Source organism: Amblyomma mixtum, chromosome 1, assembly GCF_055824585.1.
Source record: "Amblyomma mixtum isolate Tamu chromosome 1, ASM5582458v1, whole genome shotgun sequence".
Lineage (NCBI taxonomy): Eukaryota > Metazoa > Arthropoda > Arachnida > Ixodida > Ixodidae > Amblyomma > Amblyomma mixtum.
Genome location: NC_143012.1, coordinates 81,179,326 through 81,194,951, shown reverse-complemented (window position 1 = coordinate 81,194,951; position 15,626 = coordinate 81,179,326). Strand labels below are relative to the sequence as shown.

The following is a 15,626-nucleotide window of genomic DNA, read 5'->3' as shown; positions in this document are numbered from 1 at the left end:
GTGGAAACCTCAGTCGCGCTTTAAGCTGCAAAACCGCTTGAAAGCAGGGGTTGTTGCGACTGAAAGAAGGATGAAAAGGAAATTGCATGGGCCTGTCTACTGGCTCTAGCTAAGCCACAACCACTGCTGCGTGCAGATACAGGAGAGTAGAAAGATGTGGGAGGACAGAGTGAAAAAAGTGGATGTGGCATAGCTCAGTTGTGCCAGGATATACATAGCGAGAGGTACGATATACCCCTGGTTACGTCTAGTCGTTTTAATGCGAAAGCCTTTAATGGCTCATGCTCGCGGTGTCCGTCCATGGTCGCGGTGTCCGCCCGTGCGCTGGAATCATGCCAACTGCCTCCTCTGCTCCGCACAGCGGCGCAACCTAGCGGTGGAACGTAGCGGTGGAACGTGCGCGCGCGCGTTGGTGGTGGCAGCTGCACCGCCGCCCCTTCGGCAGACTTCTCGTTGAATTCGGTGGTGCTGAACTCTTTCATTACGCCCCAAAACAGGGGATCAGTCCAAGGACCGGTTGCGCTGTCTCAGAGGAGGTCGGCGGGGATCCCTTGGGATGTCGCCGCCTCCACCGCGACCTGGATATGCCGGCGTTGGTCTGCTGGCTCGGAAGTACGCAGGGGAGACTCCCACGTCTCTGGGGTGTTTGAGTTGTTTGTGTTGTAGTGTGTATAACTGCACGCCATGTGTATGATAGTGGCCGGAGTTGAGCAGTGTCTGCACATGGTGTCTATGTTGCGGAAAGATTCTGCTTTATCAAAAGGGGTTTAGAAAACTGCCAGTCTCCCTTTTCTTTTTCCTTGTATCTAGGTATCAATGGTGCATAAGCTTGCACACACTGGTATAGTTTAGTTTAGATTGGCGCTCTGGCGGGTCGGCGCATCATGGACACGTTACTGTCAATACTTATCGGTTTTTATCCCGGCTGTGTGATGTGGTGGTTGTTTAGTGCGTATAAAAGCTAATGCCCGAAGCGTTTTTCGAATAAAAGTTGGAAGTTCTGCGCTCAGTGTGTACGTGTGTTTCTGTCTCTGTCCTTGTTTCCTTCGCGCAGTTTAACCATGAATGAGCCAGTTTGTAGTTTGCGCCATTAATTGGACGGCCTCGCGCCTTGTTAGATCACGGTGTGCGGAAGGGTATAAACAGCTTTCGAGCCGTTGGTGCTGGCGTATGTCCGTGTAAGTATTGAGTAGAGAAGCGCGTGAGATATTAGCATCGAAGGAAGCAGGGAGGCTGATCATACACTCGGCTCGGCAGCTGAGATCTCGGGCGAGTGTGCGCACCTGGGCGTTTCCGCTGTGCGACTCGTGGGCTGGAGCCCAAAGAAGTAAGCGAGAGGTGGAAGAGGGTGCAGTAGAAAGTAGAATATGTAACGCCTGGCAAGAGATAAGGCCAACATCGTAGTAGCGGATAGCCTGTTGAGAATCACTGATGACGATTTTGGTGGTTTGGCCAGCGCTAGCGCAATGGCAACCTCCTCTGCTGCGGTGACTGTTTCTGCATTGCGAATGCTGCAGGCTGTGTACGAGCTGCGGTGAGGAGCGGGAGCTGCCGCCACCGTCACTGGTTTAGAGGGATGGTAAGAGCCGTCCGTATGCGCGACGTCCGGACGTCCGCTGAAGCGTTTCTCGAATTGACGTGCGCGGTCGGCCCGTCTCTCAGCATGGTGTTCCGGGTGCATCCGTTTGGGAATGGGAGGGATGCAGAGATTTTGGCGATATTCCGGGGTAAGTTCAGCATAACTTGGGGCCGCTCTCGGCGGTGAGATCCCATCTCGCTGCAGTACCGCTCGGCCAGCGTGTGTGAGTGAGAGCCAGTCGTATTGGGCAGTGAGGATTGCTTCGATAAGTTCGCTCACGGTATTGAAGATTCCGAGAGCCATGAGCTTATGAGTAGCTGTGGACATGGGAAGACCCAGGGCCGTCTTGTACGCTTTTCTGAGTGACGCCTCTAGCCGTTCGCTTTCGGCGCGAGTGAAACGTAGCTACACTGTAAAAAAAATCGCACCCTTAAAGGTGCATTGCCGTGTCTATAACTCACCCCCTTACACCCTCCAGAAAGGGTGCGTATAGGTACTCACGCACACTTTTAATGGGTGCAGCAAGCAACCCTGCACCCTTCGCTTGAAAGGGTGCTGCAAGCACACCTGCAACTTTTTAAAAAAGGGTGTTAGGAAGGGTGCTGCAAGCGCATATGCACCCTTTGATAAAAGGGTGTCTCCTTCAATAAAAGGCTGTTATAAAGGTGCACATTTTGCGATGCTTTACACGCGCGCTTAGCTATAATGGACTGGTGCAAGTTATTGCACTTTTATCATGCAAACCGCCATCAGCTGACTTGCGTGGTGCCCTTCTGCTCGCTACTGCAGCAATAAATGTACACGCTCTGTGTTGTTAAAGCGTTGTCTTTAAATGCATGCAAGTGCAAGCACGCATGCAGTGATGCATACAATACAGTGTACTCAGTGAACTCATTTATTGAACAGTTAACGGTTGAGAAATGAGGGGCTCGTTATGACATGAAGATGAAGGAGGCCGACAGACACCGAACCAGGGAAAGCACAAGACAATTGTTTTATTTGTCGTGCTGATCAGTGAAAAAATAATAGCGCAATCATTTTTTGCCTAAAAATATTATGATTAGAAATTCTGAGTTTAATCATGTTTTATGCATTAAATGAACACTGATAATTTCGTACTGATCAACACCAGAAATAAAAAAAAATCCCTTATTCTTTTCTTAGCCTCAGTGACTGTTGGCTTTCTTTATATACATTTGTTGTAGATTCCTAAAACATGAAGTCAGGCTTGAAGCTTGAAATGAACCTCTGGGCGGCTGCCCTTGACTTTGAAATATTCACATTCAAAAATAGGTGTTCTACTACGCAGCTGTTGTTCTAACAGCATCATCCGTTAAAAATGTGACGACCCCACATAATGCGCAGGTCCACACGGGACGGAGAGGCAAGAAGACACCGTATGGCTCAGTTTAAACAAAATGATGTAATCAATAATTATACATGGTACATCAGAGGCTGGGGTGTCCGAGCTTACGTGGCGACGCCGTCATGGGGGCGATGGATGGTCTCCGTAGTTGCGATCCGTCGGTGGCTGGTAGAAGCTGCGCGCCGTCCGGCTTCGGCGCTGAAGGACCCTTTTCCGTGAACGATCTCGTCCTCTCCGTCTTTCGTCCGCACTCGCCAGCTATATCTGCTCCGCCGGCCACGCCCGATCTCCTGTCTTCCCGACTGGAATGTTTCTTTCTTCCTCCTTTCAACGGCGGCGCCCTGCGGCATCCCCGACATCCCTCGTTGGAATGTCGTTTGTCTCCCGCCGGCAGCTTTTTTTCTCTTGTCCTTGTACGGCCAGGCATGCCTAATTGGGCTGGCTTTCCCTCCCGCCGGCGCCTTTGCTGTGGTCGCTCGGACAATACCTCCGGCGCGTCCCCGGCCTTCGCCGCTATAGTGGTCACCTCCGCTCAAGGAATTTCGCTGGGGTTACTGCTGACAATGGCCCTAGACATTCCTGCTACACTAATCCGCTGAGGCTCGGAGGGGCATTCCAAGCATCCCACTTCCCATGGTCGTCGCGAGGTTGTCGGCCTTGTTGATTGTTCACGGTTGAGCACAGAGAAAATTCCGCCGAAGGTATGGGCCCTGGTAGCTCACGCACGGAACGTCACAAAAAGAAACAATAAACTTAGCACAATAATATCACAAAACAGCATCAGGTACTATTTATGCCACACCTATTCAAGACAGCATGAGAAATGGCCACAATTCCAAACAGAAAAAAAAGTACTTTTTAGTACATGGGCTGCAAAATTCTTGAGTCATGGCTCTAGTGGACAATTTATGTGCATATCGGATAATTTATGTGCTTTTAACAATGTCAGTGAAGTGCTCCTTCATGTGCCTTGTTGTCATTGCCCAACCGCATACATTTAACTGAATTCGCCTCATTCAAAATGCAAAGACTATATTTCGAGGGAATAAAGAATTAAGACTGCCTTTGTACATGGTCTATATGTATACTGGGTTAACAAAAAGGCAATTCTTCAATCTTTTCTGTGAACGAAAAAACAAGCTTCGAAAGTGAATGTTCACTGTTCTACGACCAAGGAGTACTGAATAAAGTACCACGTGGTGAGGCTTCGAGAGTAATGCAATGCCACAGTTGCATCCATACACAATTTGTTCATGAATTTTCTACATCACTACTGTTTAAATGAGTGGTTTGGTAATATGTTTTCTACAAGTCGTGCACATCTGTAACCAATTAGGAAACAGCTGCGTTCTAAGAAAGGTGCTAATGTATTAATACGCAATGTTATCAAGTTGTACCAAAGCGAGAATGAATGAAGCTATGTATATGCAGATTTATTGTGCTTGTACTCTAAATAAGGAATTCTGAGGCGAGTGAAGAAAGTATACGAATAGTGATCCTCCATCAGTACCTGATGGATTAATACAGCTGCTTATTTTTGTACCGGCAAATTTAAGCCAAGAACAGCGCCTAATTTCAAATTTTGCAATATACTTGCCCTGATGAGCAATGCAGAGCCACGAACCGTAATATATGCATAGTGCTGCACAGACGTCTGAGCATGACTGCGAGATGAATCCTTTCTACAACATAAGCATGCTGTAGTTTAGGCTAATGTTGCACAGCATTATGACAGGCTTCATGTACTTGCAACTTCATTTCAAACTTTTTAGCAGCCTTATAGAAGATGAGCTTACCGCGGGCACAAACATTGTCTCCGTTGCCTTTGGCTGGCAACTTATTTTAGCCAAAAGCTTTTAGATTCGTACTGCACGGATATCCGCAACAAAAATGAAAAATCCTGCGTAAGTTTTCATCCTCTCACAGAATATGTATTGTTTAAACACCAAAAGGTCCAAAGGAACAAGACAGCATCAAGTCCTCACTTCAATAGATGCTGTGTGAGGTTGGCATTATAGCGTTTTGGTCCTGTTCACACAACATGACATGCACAAACAGTCACTGAAACCAAGGAAAGCATAGACGAACGCTCTTCTGTGGCGACCGTGATTACAGTAAACAATCACTTGCATAACCATTTCGTCAAGGGCAGACAAGCAAATGCCACAAATTCATTCCAAACCATGTGAATGCTTTAGAAAAAAGAAAAGGCTTGATGTTGGTTTATGGGGTTTAGCGTCCCAAAGCGACTAAGGCTATGAGAGACGCCGTAGTGGAGGGCTCCGGAAATTTCGACCACCTGGGGTTCTTTAACGTGCACTGACATCGCACAGTACACGGGCCTCTAGAATTTCTCCTCCAAAGAAATTCTAGCCGACGCGGCCGGGATCGAACCCGCGTCTTTTGGGTCAGCAGCCGAGCACCATAACCGAGCCACCGCGGCGGCAGAAAAAAGAAAAGGGGGAATGCCTTTGTTGCTCAGTTTGTATGCATGCAACGCTGCGAATGCTATGGAGATCATGAGTTCATGCTGCACCAAAAGCATTTCATTCTACTGTTTTGTATAATTACTGTCAAATGATTACACTATATTTTCCTACATCGATCAATATCACCGTATGGAAAAAAACATTCTACCATGATCCTGTTGCTTGCAATGTCTTCTTTCATGCATGCATCTTAATGAGGACAGTTCACGCCCTAGTCTATCTTTGCTCCTGGATAATATTTTGATATCCTCAAGTCAATTCTCACAAGAGCGGCAGTGGGTGAGAAAATTCAAGTTTGTTTTGCTTTCCAACAATATTTCATGTCCCCCTGAGTGGCCATGAATGCAATGGCCAGTCTGGCTGACATATGTTTTAAGGCAGAAAAGCAGGGTCACATAAAGCACAGCTATGGGTACTGATCTGGCGCACATTAGCTTCTGCTGGCTGCAGCAAAAAACACAAAAAGCTACATGCTCAAACAGCACGTGTGTGGTCCACAAGGTCCACAAGGTTCTTTTATGCAGGAAAATTGAGGATATTTACTAGCGTAACATGTCCGGGTTTTTTTTTCCTAAAATTAAGGCTTCAAAAAGGGGTGTGCAAATTACAAGCAGATTTTCCGAACATGCCAAAGAAACTCTGGAAAGGTCTTAACGCACAATGTATACGACATTTTGCCGCATATAAGTCAACCATACAAATCACTTTAGCCAAAAGAAAGCTTCGACTCCAAATATATGTCAACACATACCTCACCCCCCAACCTCCTGCGCCTGCCCCAAACACGAGTTATGTCTACTTCCCCACGAGATGGCATGACAGCACGTGCACAGCTCGAAGCAATAAACATGCCATGATACAGTCACAAAGCCATCAATAAGAGGCAAACAGAAATGCAAGGCGATTAAGCAATGCCCTCGGTAGCGGCCTGGCGGAGTTGCCACAAACAGAACAGCTAACAGTTCGGAAGTTTCGCATTCTGTCGCGATGCATGCTCCAGAGGTTACTAGAAGTTTGCAAGTATTGCAGCCACTAGTAAGGAAAAATGACCACAGGTGCGAGCCCGCCGGATAAATGGCACGCAAGTGACTCTTCCTTACTGGAACCACTGTACAAATGAATTACTGACTCTTTGCACCACTCACTCACCTTTCACAGCTGTGCACGGCAACCTGGCTGCGCTAATCTTTCGAAGCCTGCCCTGCGTGCACCCGCAAGCATGCTGGTGTGCTTGCACAGCAGGAAGTGCAAAATATGCGAGTTTTTGTTCTAAATTCGGTAATTATTAGGGGTGCAGAAATTCCATGAGGAAATACAGTATGTCAGCCAGTCTGGCCACAGCATTAAAAGTCTATAGACATTAAACTTGAATTGCACGTTTCCTTCTTCGTAATGGTGTACAAGACATAGTAATATATAGATCACCATGTCGAATTCGGATAAGACTGTTGAATAATTTGACTGAATTTCTCCTGTGATCTGTTTTGCTGTCAACAGCCGAGCAATGGCTATAATGTGAATGGTCGATATAGTGAAGTGAGACATGAAATAAACCAAGATTGCTTCAACCTTTTAAAGTACTACAACGCTAAAGCCAGCCTTTCCTCAAAAGCCGGAATCACCGCGAGTGCATAAGCAGCAATGATATCAGTTTTCTTCATACCCCACATGGACACAGAATACTGAAAATAACAGCAAGCTAGATCAGATATCTCTTAGAGGCAATACTTTTGTTCCTAAAAGCATTACAATAGCGTTAGCTCACCTGGCTGCAGTACAATGCACAGCATCAAAAAATTTAAGAAAGCGTCATGTCACCTGCACAGCAACCATCTTAGTAACTCACCAAAGGCACAAACAAGCACCAATATTCAGGAGTAAATCTTGGAGGAATTAGCACCCGGAGTTAACTGAGCTTTCTCCACTCAGAAAATAGAACTATTGAATAAGCAGCAAAAAACTGCAGATGTATGCACTAACACAATAAAAGCTTGCTTACATTGTATGATCAGCCATTTCTTGGAAAAGTATGTCAACAGTCCTTGTAGTGACGTAAGAGCTTAGAGGCTTGTCCCCTGTTAGTGCTGCATCTAGGGATCCAAGGCAAATCAATAAGATGCAGGTGAAGGTTGGATACAGGGCATGTGATTGCGGGAAAAAGGAACATGGCTAGCACTTTACGCAAAAAGGTTAAAAATCTAAATAGTGTTCTAAGAGAGGTATGATCTCTTTTTCAGATAGGCAGTCTCTTTTGATAATAGGATGAGGGACGGCTGACACACGTATCGCCACGGTTTTGAGTTTAGCTTCATGTATCTCACGTTTGTGCTTTCCGTAATATGTTTTCAAAATCTTTGTCTTGTCGAGGGCTGGCACGCAAGAGCATTTTTTACAGTGAATAGGCAAGTTGCTGCCTGTATCTGCAACAAGGAACGATGCCTGTGAGAAGAGTGACATGAGAAAATAAAAACCACGCAATCAACTTTCTGGCGCAGGCTTCAAACTCGCACACTCCCATACCCGATAGTCATGCACGGACGTTTCCCTGACCTATTTTCCTCCTCCTGTCGACTATGCGGCAAACCAGGCGACTTTCCGCATGTACTGCTAACCTGTTCCACACTCCCCCCCCCCCCCCCCCCCCCCTAGATATGTGGCACTCACTTACAGGGAACAGCTGATGTCAAGTTAGGCACTCCAAGACAAACGACGCGCCATCACCAGTGCCTCTAACAGGCTGGCCCTCCAGGGTCTGGCACACCATTTGTAAGGGAGGAGCCCGCCGTTTGGGCCCCTCCGGCAGGCCATGAGGCACCTGTAATTTGTCATGGCCAATAAAGTTTATGCCATCACCACAAGCCTCAAAAGATAAAGAACTCTTGGCGCAGGTGTGGCACGCAGACTCCGGGTGTGTAATTATTGTACATGTCGGACTGGCGTGACGCTCGTCATGTGTGGCTATGTGGTGTATGAAAGCCTGTGGTGGTCTCCTCAGCCGTCGTGCTCGAGCTCATCCGCCGAACGGAGTCCGTAGTCTGAATTGAGCCAGTAGCATCTGTAACCGCCAGTCCCATAGCGTCAGTGCCGAATGTGTATTTCGCCGCTTAGACGTATTGTCACAGGACGCCGGTAGAGCGTTCTCACTGGTCGAACAGTACTTGGCAAGAGCACTGGGCAGAGCACATCCGACCGACCCAAGAGCCGAGCAGAATACGGCGTAGAGCGGCGCGCGACCAAGCACGAAGACAGACCGCACGGCGGCGCACGTAGAGTGTCTGAAATAAGTGTAGCAATATAGTATAATAGGTCACAGCCATATTGACGCATGAATGCCTTGATTCTGCGAGTTCTGCGGTCGGCGTGGAGCTCGGGGTGCACGTTTTTCGTGACCGGCGCGACTTCGATCTTAGGTGCGAGTTTGGGCGGGACGGCGTGGTACTTCTGCTGCAATGGAGTGGTGGGGACCGGCTACCCTTGTGGGCGCAGAACGGTTCGGCCTACTCTCGAGTCTGGAAGACGCGCCAGCTCTTCTGTCGTGTGTCCAGGTGCACGAGGGCACTCTGAGGGCTGTCTTGACCGCCGATCGCAGGAGGACATTCAGCCGATTAAACTTGCTTCAACTCAGTCTTTGACAAGATGCGTGGAACGTTGCATGGCTGATTAGCAACGCCTGTACGATTCGCATGGGTCAGTTTGGTTGAGCCCCTGCGTCTGTTCCAGATGCGGCGCATTAAGGTTGCCACCTGCGTAAATTGCTTCTGGAGCAACTGTACAGTGCAGCTTGCTCGGCCGTCAGGTTGTAGGTACAGGGCCAGCTCCTGGAATCGCTCGACTCCAGGGATGCGAGTGCCTTCGAGGCGGAGCTCCATATCGGGGTAGACTGCTTGTGTCCTCGAACGCGCGCAGATAACGAGCAGTTCCCACTTTTCAGGTGCACACGTAAGCCCAATCTCAGTCGTGTAGTGTTGAGCCGCCTCTATGAATTTTTGATTGAAGGTTATCTTGGATGTGGCCGTCCGAGCCTGTCATCATCTATATCGTGATGTCATCGGCACAAATAGCATGGTGCACATCGGGAATTCTAGGGAGCAGCGAGGAAAAGCCAGCACACGTAACGTTGAACAACATGGGCGGCAGCACCGAGTGTTGTGGGGTGCAACATCCTGTGAGGCGGATTGTTTCGAAGCGCACGTTCCCTAGGCCCAGTGTAGCGGTTTGATCTAAGAATGCCCTCACGTAGTCGTAAGTGCGCTGACCCCAGTGCGACCTCGCTAGGCCCGCCAAGATCGCATCATGAGACACGTTGTCGAAGGCCCCATTGAGGTCTAACGTCAGCGCATCACGGGCCTGGGGACTTGTCGCCACCTGACGCCGTCGTCAGAGGCCACGCATTTCATTTCAAGACGGCCTCCAACCCCTCACCGTCCTTGTCGTGTTCAGAATAAAGTTTTGCCATCACCAAGACGGAAACTCACACGCCTGCTCCGACTTGAGGCGGCCAACGCCGATTATGTCACAGCGGAAAAGCGCCAGCCACGATCACCAATCGTGAAACGAGACCACGAGGGCACGTACCGCTCGCCAGAAATCGATTTACAACCAGACTCCAGAAAGGGAAATAAATCGCCCTTTAAAAAAAAACGAGCAACTGCATATTGTTGTGCAATGTGACGATTGCATTCTTGGTATGCGCAATTATGGAACTCCGCTGTCCACACAAAGCTTAATCGTTCCAGCCTAGCTCGTGTTCGCCTTACATCTTCCCCTCTAAAAGCCACATAAAGTGACGTAGATGCCCCTGAAGAAAAAAACATCGCAAACGGCAGCTAAGAAGTGGATGTCGCCCGTCGCCTGCGTTGTAGAGGCAGCAGAGAAAGAAGTAATGCTCCCATTCACTATACTAATCTGTTAGCCTTGATGCCTAAGTCGGGGCTGATACAGCGGACGTAGCGATGAAACGCCATAACAGTTGAATAAAAAAACAGGCATCCGCAAAGACAGCGGACCCATGTTGAGTGCTACACCAGCTACTAACACCCTCACCCTTCTGCCCAAGAAATAGAAGGCGAGCACCCTCACTGGGCACCTAGCCTCCTGAAACAGGCGAAGACCCAGCAGCCGGCAGCAGAAGGCAAAGGACGGATGGCGAGTCCACCCCTTCAACGTGGCTGCCCGAGTGCTGAATGGTACACCAGCTCTGTGTGATCCGTCAGAAAAACAAACTCACGAGAGATTGAAGGGAGCGCGAAAATCTAAGAGAAGCATGAGGAACATGCGCGAGGAGCCATATTAGGCAACAAAAAACAAAGCTGGCTTTCGCTCAACTCGGCTCAGCCAAGTTACACGTAGAGAAAGGCAACCGAACCAGTGGCCGATGTAGACAGGATACGTTGGCAGCATCGGCAGCCCTTTTCCGCTTGAGATCCTCTTGCTGCCTGTAGCGCTGCTCCTCCAGACGTATCTCCCGTTCTTCGTCGGTTTCGGTGTAAGTTTTGTGGCTTACGGGGGTTTAATGTCCCAAAGCGATTCAGGATATGAGGGACGCCTTAGTGAAGGGCTCCGGTAATATGCACCACCTGCGTGGGTTTTGTTAACGACCACTAAATTTGCGCATTACACGGGCCTCTATAATTTCGCCGCCACCAGAATTCGACCACCGCGAGCGGATTCAAACTCGTGTCTTTCGAGTCAGCAGACGAGCGCCATGACAAGTGAGCTATCCGGCGGCTCTTCATCGGTTTCGTTAACTCGACGAGCGCGCTTTCGCGACTTATCTTTAGCGAACGCGGTTTCGTGATGTTCTCTGTCGTAGGCAGCACTAGAAGCAGCCCGGCGCCTCCAATGCTTAGTCGAAGAACTTATCCCGGTGGCCGTTGCTGGATCCATGTCTTTGCGGTGCCTAGGCGCGAGCGCTGGTCTTTTTATTTATTTATTACAGATGCATGCAGCGCCCGAGGGCATTATTGCAGGGGGGGAGGGGGGGGGCAAAATAACTTCTGCTTATTTTGCCGAAAGTACACAGAATAACACTGAGTACACATAATTCACTGAGCAAGAGCGCATCATGTGGGCTTGTCACGGAACACAACTGGCGAGCGCGAGCGGTCGGATCGGCGTTTTTGCAGCGGCGGAACGAGCGGAAACTGCCACATGTCACAAGTCCTGACATCACAGCCACACCTGCGGCGAACTTCCAGTATCGAGTGTACAAGGCAGCGCCGCTCGGTTAAACATATGCGAAAGGCACTGGTCATCACCAGATTATCGCGCACCGTCAGACAGAACGTCGCGTCAAAGCTGCTACCCGGTGCGCCTCATAAGAGCCGAGGATGGGGATGCTATGTCTGCGGAAGCCATGCTCTTCACTGTAGAGTTCGGACGAAGCCACTGTTCAAGCCGCCGCATTCACGATGGTAAGACACCTCCCCGCAGGGACGCAAGACAAAACGCGGGACGCCAGACTCTGAACGATATACCTCTCTCTCATCACGACTGATACACACAAAGAGAAGTTTATTGTGTACCGTCAGGGCCCCCCTCCCCCCCCCCCCCCACTTGGAAGGGGTTGATACAAAAGCACTGATAAAAACTGGAAGACACAGATAGGTACTGCAGATACACAAATCTGGCCTATACACAATACACTATATCTGGCCTATACACAATATTAAGGTAGCACGCAAAGGCTAACAACAACGCAATGCTGCTAAAAACAAAACCAAAAACGGAATGCAGCACTCAAAGGCGCAGTTCATGCCGCCTTACACAAAAAATGAACAAAGTAATACATCAAAAGGCACTAAAAGGAGGCTAATATTGCAAGGCTGGCACTCCCAGCCTGCCTTCCCGCACAACAAAGAAGCGCGTGTGCCAGCGCTACAGAAAGAGCGTTTCTCCACCCTGGTCCAGCCGGTCAGACAGAAATGTCCACAGGAGGAGGCGCAGATTCTGCAGCGCCGGGTACATTGCCCTGGCAGGCTGCCTGCGGGCCTCGGCTAGGCAGCGTCGCCACCACAAAACAAAATACACACAAGCGACGACAAGTCGCGAAAAAGGGCCGCGCTGGCGCCGGTCTCCGGGGCTACCGCGAACAGATAAAATGCGCCACACGAGGCGCCACATAACTCGAGCGACAGCGCACTCAAAAATACACGGTGCGTCGTCTCCGGCGCGCCGCAATTGGGGCACTGGTCGTTAGGGACGACGCTCCACGCCGCAAGACGGTGGCGCATTGGAAGAACCTCCCACCGTCGCTTCCAGTCCAGGTCGCGAACTTCACTGGGAAGCGAGCTCGCGGCCCGAACCCGCCATTTCGGTTGCGCGGTCCGCCTAACCTCCTCAGGGCTGAGGCGCGCGCACGCGATGAGTTCGCTTATGCGCATGACTGGCGTGTCAGCCACGTCAACAGCCGTGTCGGCAGATTTGTCCGCCTTTCGGCGTCACTGCTTAAAAATAAACTGCGCCGAGGGTGGGAATCGAACCAGGGTCTTTGGCATTTGAAGCGGAGACGCTACCAGCATAAATAAAGGCGCATCTATTGAATGCATGGGTTTCATAAATAAAATAAAAGGAATAAAGCCAGGAAAAGGAAAATAAAAATAAGAAAATAAACAAAAATAAAAACAGTATAAAAGTAATATAAGAAAATAAAAATAAAAACAGTAAAAATCAGAAAAATATGAAAATAAAAAATAAATAAAGAGTACATAAAAACAAACTGCGCCAGAAAACGCCTTCGCTTTGCAGCACTTTAGAGAGCCAAAGTGCCCCCTGAACACGACTGCACTACAGAGGAGGCGGAGCGTATCCTAGCACTATGGCGCCGTAGGCTCTAGGTCTCCCCGCTCCCCCGTAACATGGACACCGACATACACGAAAACAGACGACAAGCGCGGGCTCGGGCTCTACAGAGACACAACACGGCTCCCGACCCGATGTATGTTGCCACACTGCTGGCACCATGCCGGCGCTACCTGGTGGCCGAACCTTGGCTCCCAGCGCGTGCCCGAGCGTCTTCTTTGTTCTGCATGAGCTCGGCGGTTCGGCGGGCTTCATCCTAGGAAACGCAGTGCTTCCAGCTTTTCTGCTGCGTTTGTCAGTGACATTTGGTGGAGCCGTGCTGGGTACCGTCCCATGTACGCTGACCCCGACGACAGCCGTGACGCTTCTCCCCGACCCGCGCACGCCACACCCGTCCACAAAACGAGCCGTCGCCTGCGAGGCTTGCGACCAGAGTTTGAGCCACTGACAAGACCTGTGAGAGCTATGACGTCCACCACTGGCAGCCAGACATGTCAGTCCTCCGGCAGTGCCCCACCGTGCGCCCTTCTCGCACCTCGGCCGCCACCATCGTTCCACGGCGACCGGTTCGAGGATGTAGAAGACTGGTTGGCCAATTTTGACCGTGTGGCCGCATTCAACCAGTGGGACGACGAGCGGAAGCTGCTGAATGTATATTTCGCACTGCTCGACTTGGCGAAAGCGTGGTTTGAGAACCACGAGGTGTCCTTTTCCAACTGGGCAGCTTTTCGCCGTGAGTTGCTCGCCACATTCAGCTCGAGCCAACGGAAGGAAAACGCTGAAATAGACGATATGCGAAATTGCTTGGCGGTCTGGCAACACCGCGCCCACAACTTCCGGTTTCCATCTTGGCACGGTCGAGCTCGTCGAGCTGGTGCATCGTTTACTATGCGTACTTTCTTCTTGCGAGTGGATTTCAACAGGCAAGCTTCAGCTGCTGCGTTGTTTTCACAGCTGAGCTTTGACCAAATGTAGGTGCTTTCAATAAGCGCCAGCTTACTCCTACCGCGTCCTCAGCTTCGCTTGAAGTCTGGCGCTGATGATCGCAATAATCGGCACTCGAAAGTGGGTTGGAAAGTCGAACCGTGACCGTGTGCTGTTGTCGTTTTAATGCTCGCATTAAAGCGCCAGTTCAAGCATCACGCATTTTCATGGCTATTTTATTCCCAGGTGGACGCGAATTCATCTGGTAGGGTAGCGAGCGGTTATTTTGCGGTGAGTGCGCACGTGTGTTGACAAACTTCTATGACAGTGCGAATTTTCGTTCGCGCCGACGCCAGGAGCTTCGTGCATTGCAGTATAATCACACAAGACCCTCGACCAGCTGCGTAATTCGATTTCTTTACTGTAATGTGCAATGCGCATCCGCGGTTTGCAACGCCACCGTTTCAGAGCCCGGCGTCGGTTGATTTTCGCCACAATTCGTTGAAACCGCGTCCTGCTTAAGACGCAGTCAGTCGACATTAACAAAAGGAAAGTAGGCATGCACATATAATTCAAAATATTGTAAGCAAAGACGCAGCTTTTTTTTTCAGATAAGCACTGAGCCACCGCGGCGGCTTGATTAGAGAAAGATGCTACAGCTGTAGGTGCATGCACGGACTCGATACGCTGGTCAAGCTGTGTGTGCAGGGGCGAAATTAGCATGTTCGGTTGCTTCCGAAACTTAATTAGCTTACTCCCAAACTTGGACAAATGGCTTTGTTGCGAAGCAAGCTGTTGGAGCTTGCCACAACGATAATAAAATCTGATGGCCTAAAGCGTTTTCAGAACACTGTTGCACGTACTTTCTAGCTTAGAAATGCGTCCCTCCTTCATAATAAAGTAGCTATATTATTCGCTTCTTTTTTTTTTAGATTTTCGTCGCCGCAGATATCGAAGGTATAGGAATCCTCAAGAAATAAAGCATTCGCACCTGAGTTTTTATACGTAGGGCGTATTGCTTCACAGACTCCTTAACGCGCATAACATATGCGCATAACCAGAGAGTTTGCTCGCCCTTCTAAAACTAATTGAACACGGGAAAAACTTAACTGAACACGTAGCAAACTAAGCAGTAATCGGCATATGGTTCTTCGAGTGAACTTATTTCGCCACTGCACGAGCGATTGGCCCGCTCAAAAAAATTACCTTCTCTATTACGTTGTTCAAGTATGCGTCTATTCACACCCGACCGGAGAGTTTATAAATGCATGAAATCGGCTTCTAATTTTGATCAGAGACAACAAAGGCTGTGGTCCTTATCTTAATTTAAACGCAAATCACCTCGAGAGATTTGTCAAAAATCAGCGCAGAAAGCGAAAGCTGCGCACTGATCCGCGTGTTGACACATGATACCTCGCATGGCGTTTTGTGTTACTGAAACGTTGGGACGGAGTAAAAAAATAGAAAA

General features: G+C 49.4%; 1 protein-coding gene across 1 annotated transcript in view; it reads right to left on the bottom strand.

Moving 5' to 3' along the window:
* Window positions 1-4,568: 4,568 nt before the first annotated feature.
* Window positions 4,569-15,626, bottom strand: part of LOC149366937 (uncharacterized) — a 141,512-nt gene continuing 130,454 nt past the window's right edge. The window contains exon 4 of the mRNA XM_089553311.1: window positions 4,569-7,524. Within this exon, the coding sequence (XP_089409437.1) occupies window positions 7,430-7,524 (95 nt within the window). The 3' untranslated portion in view covers window positions 4,569-7,429. The remainder of the gene's footprint in view (window positions 7,525-15,626) is intronic.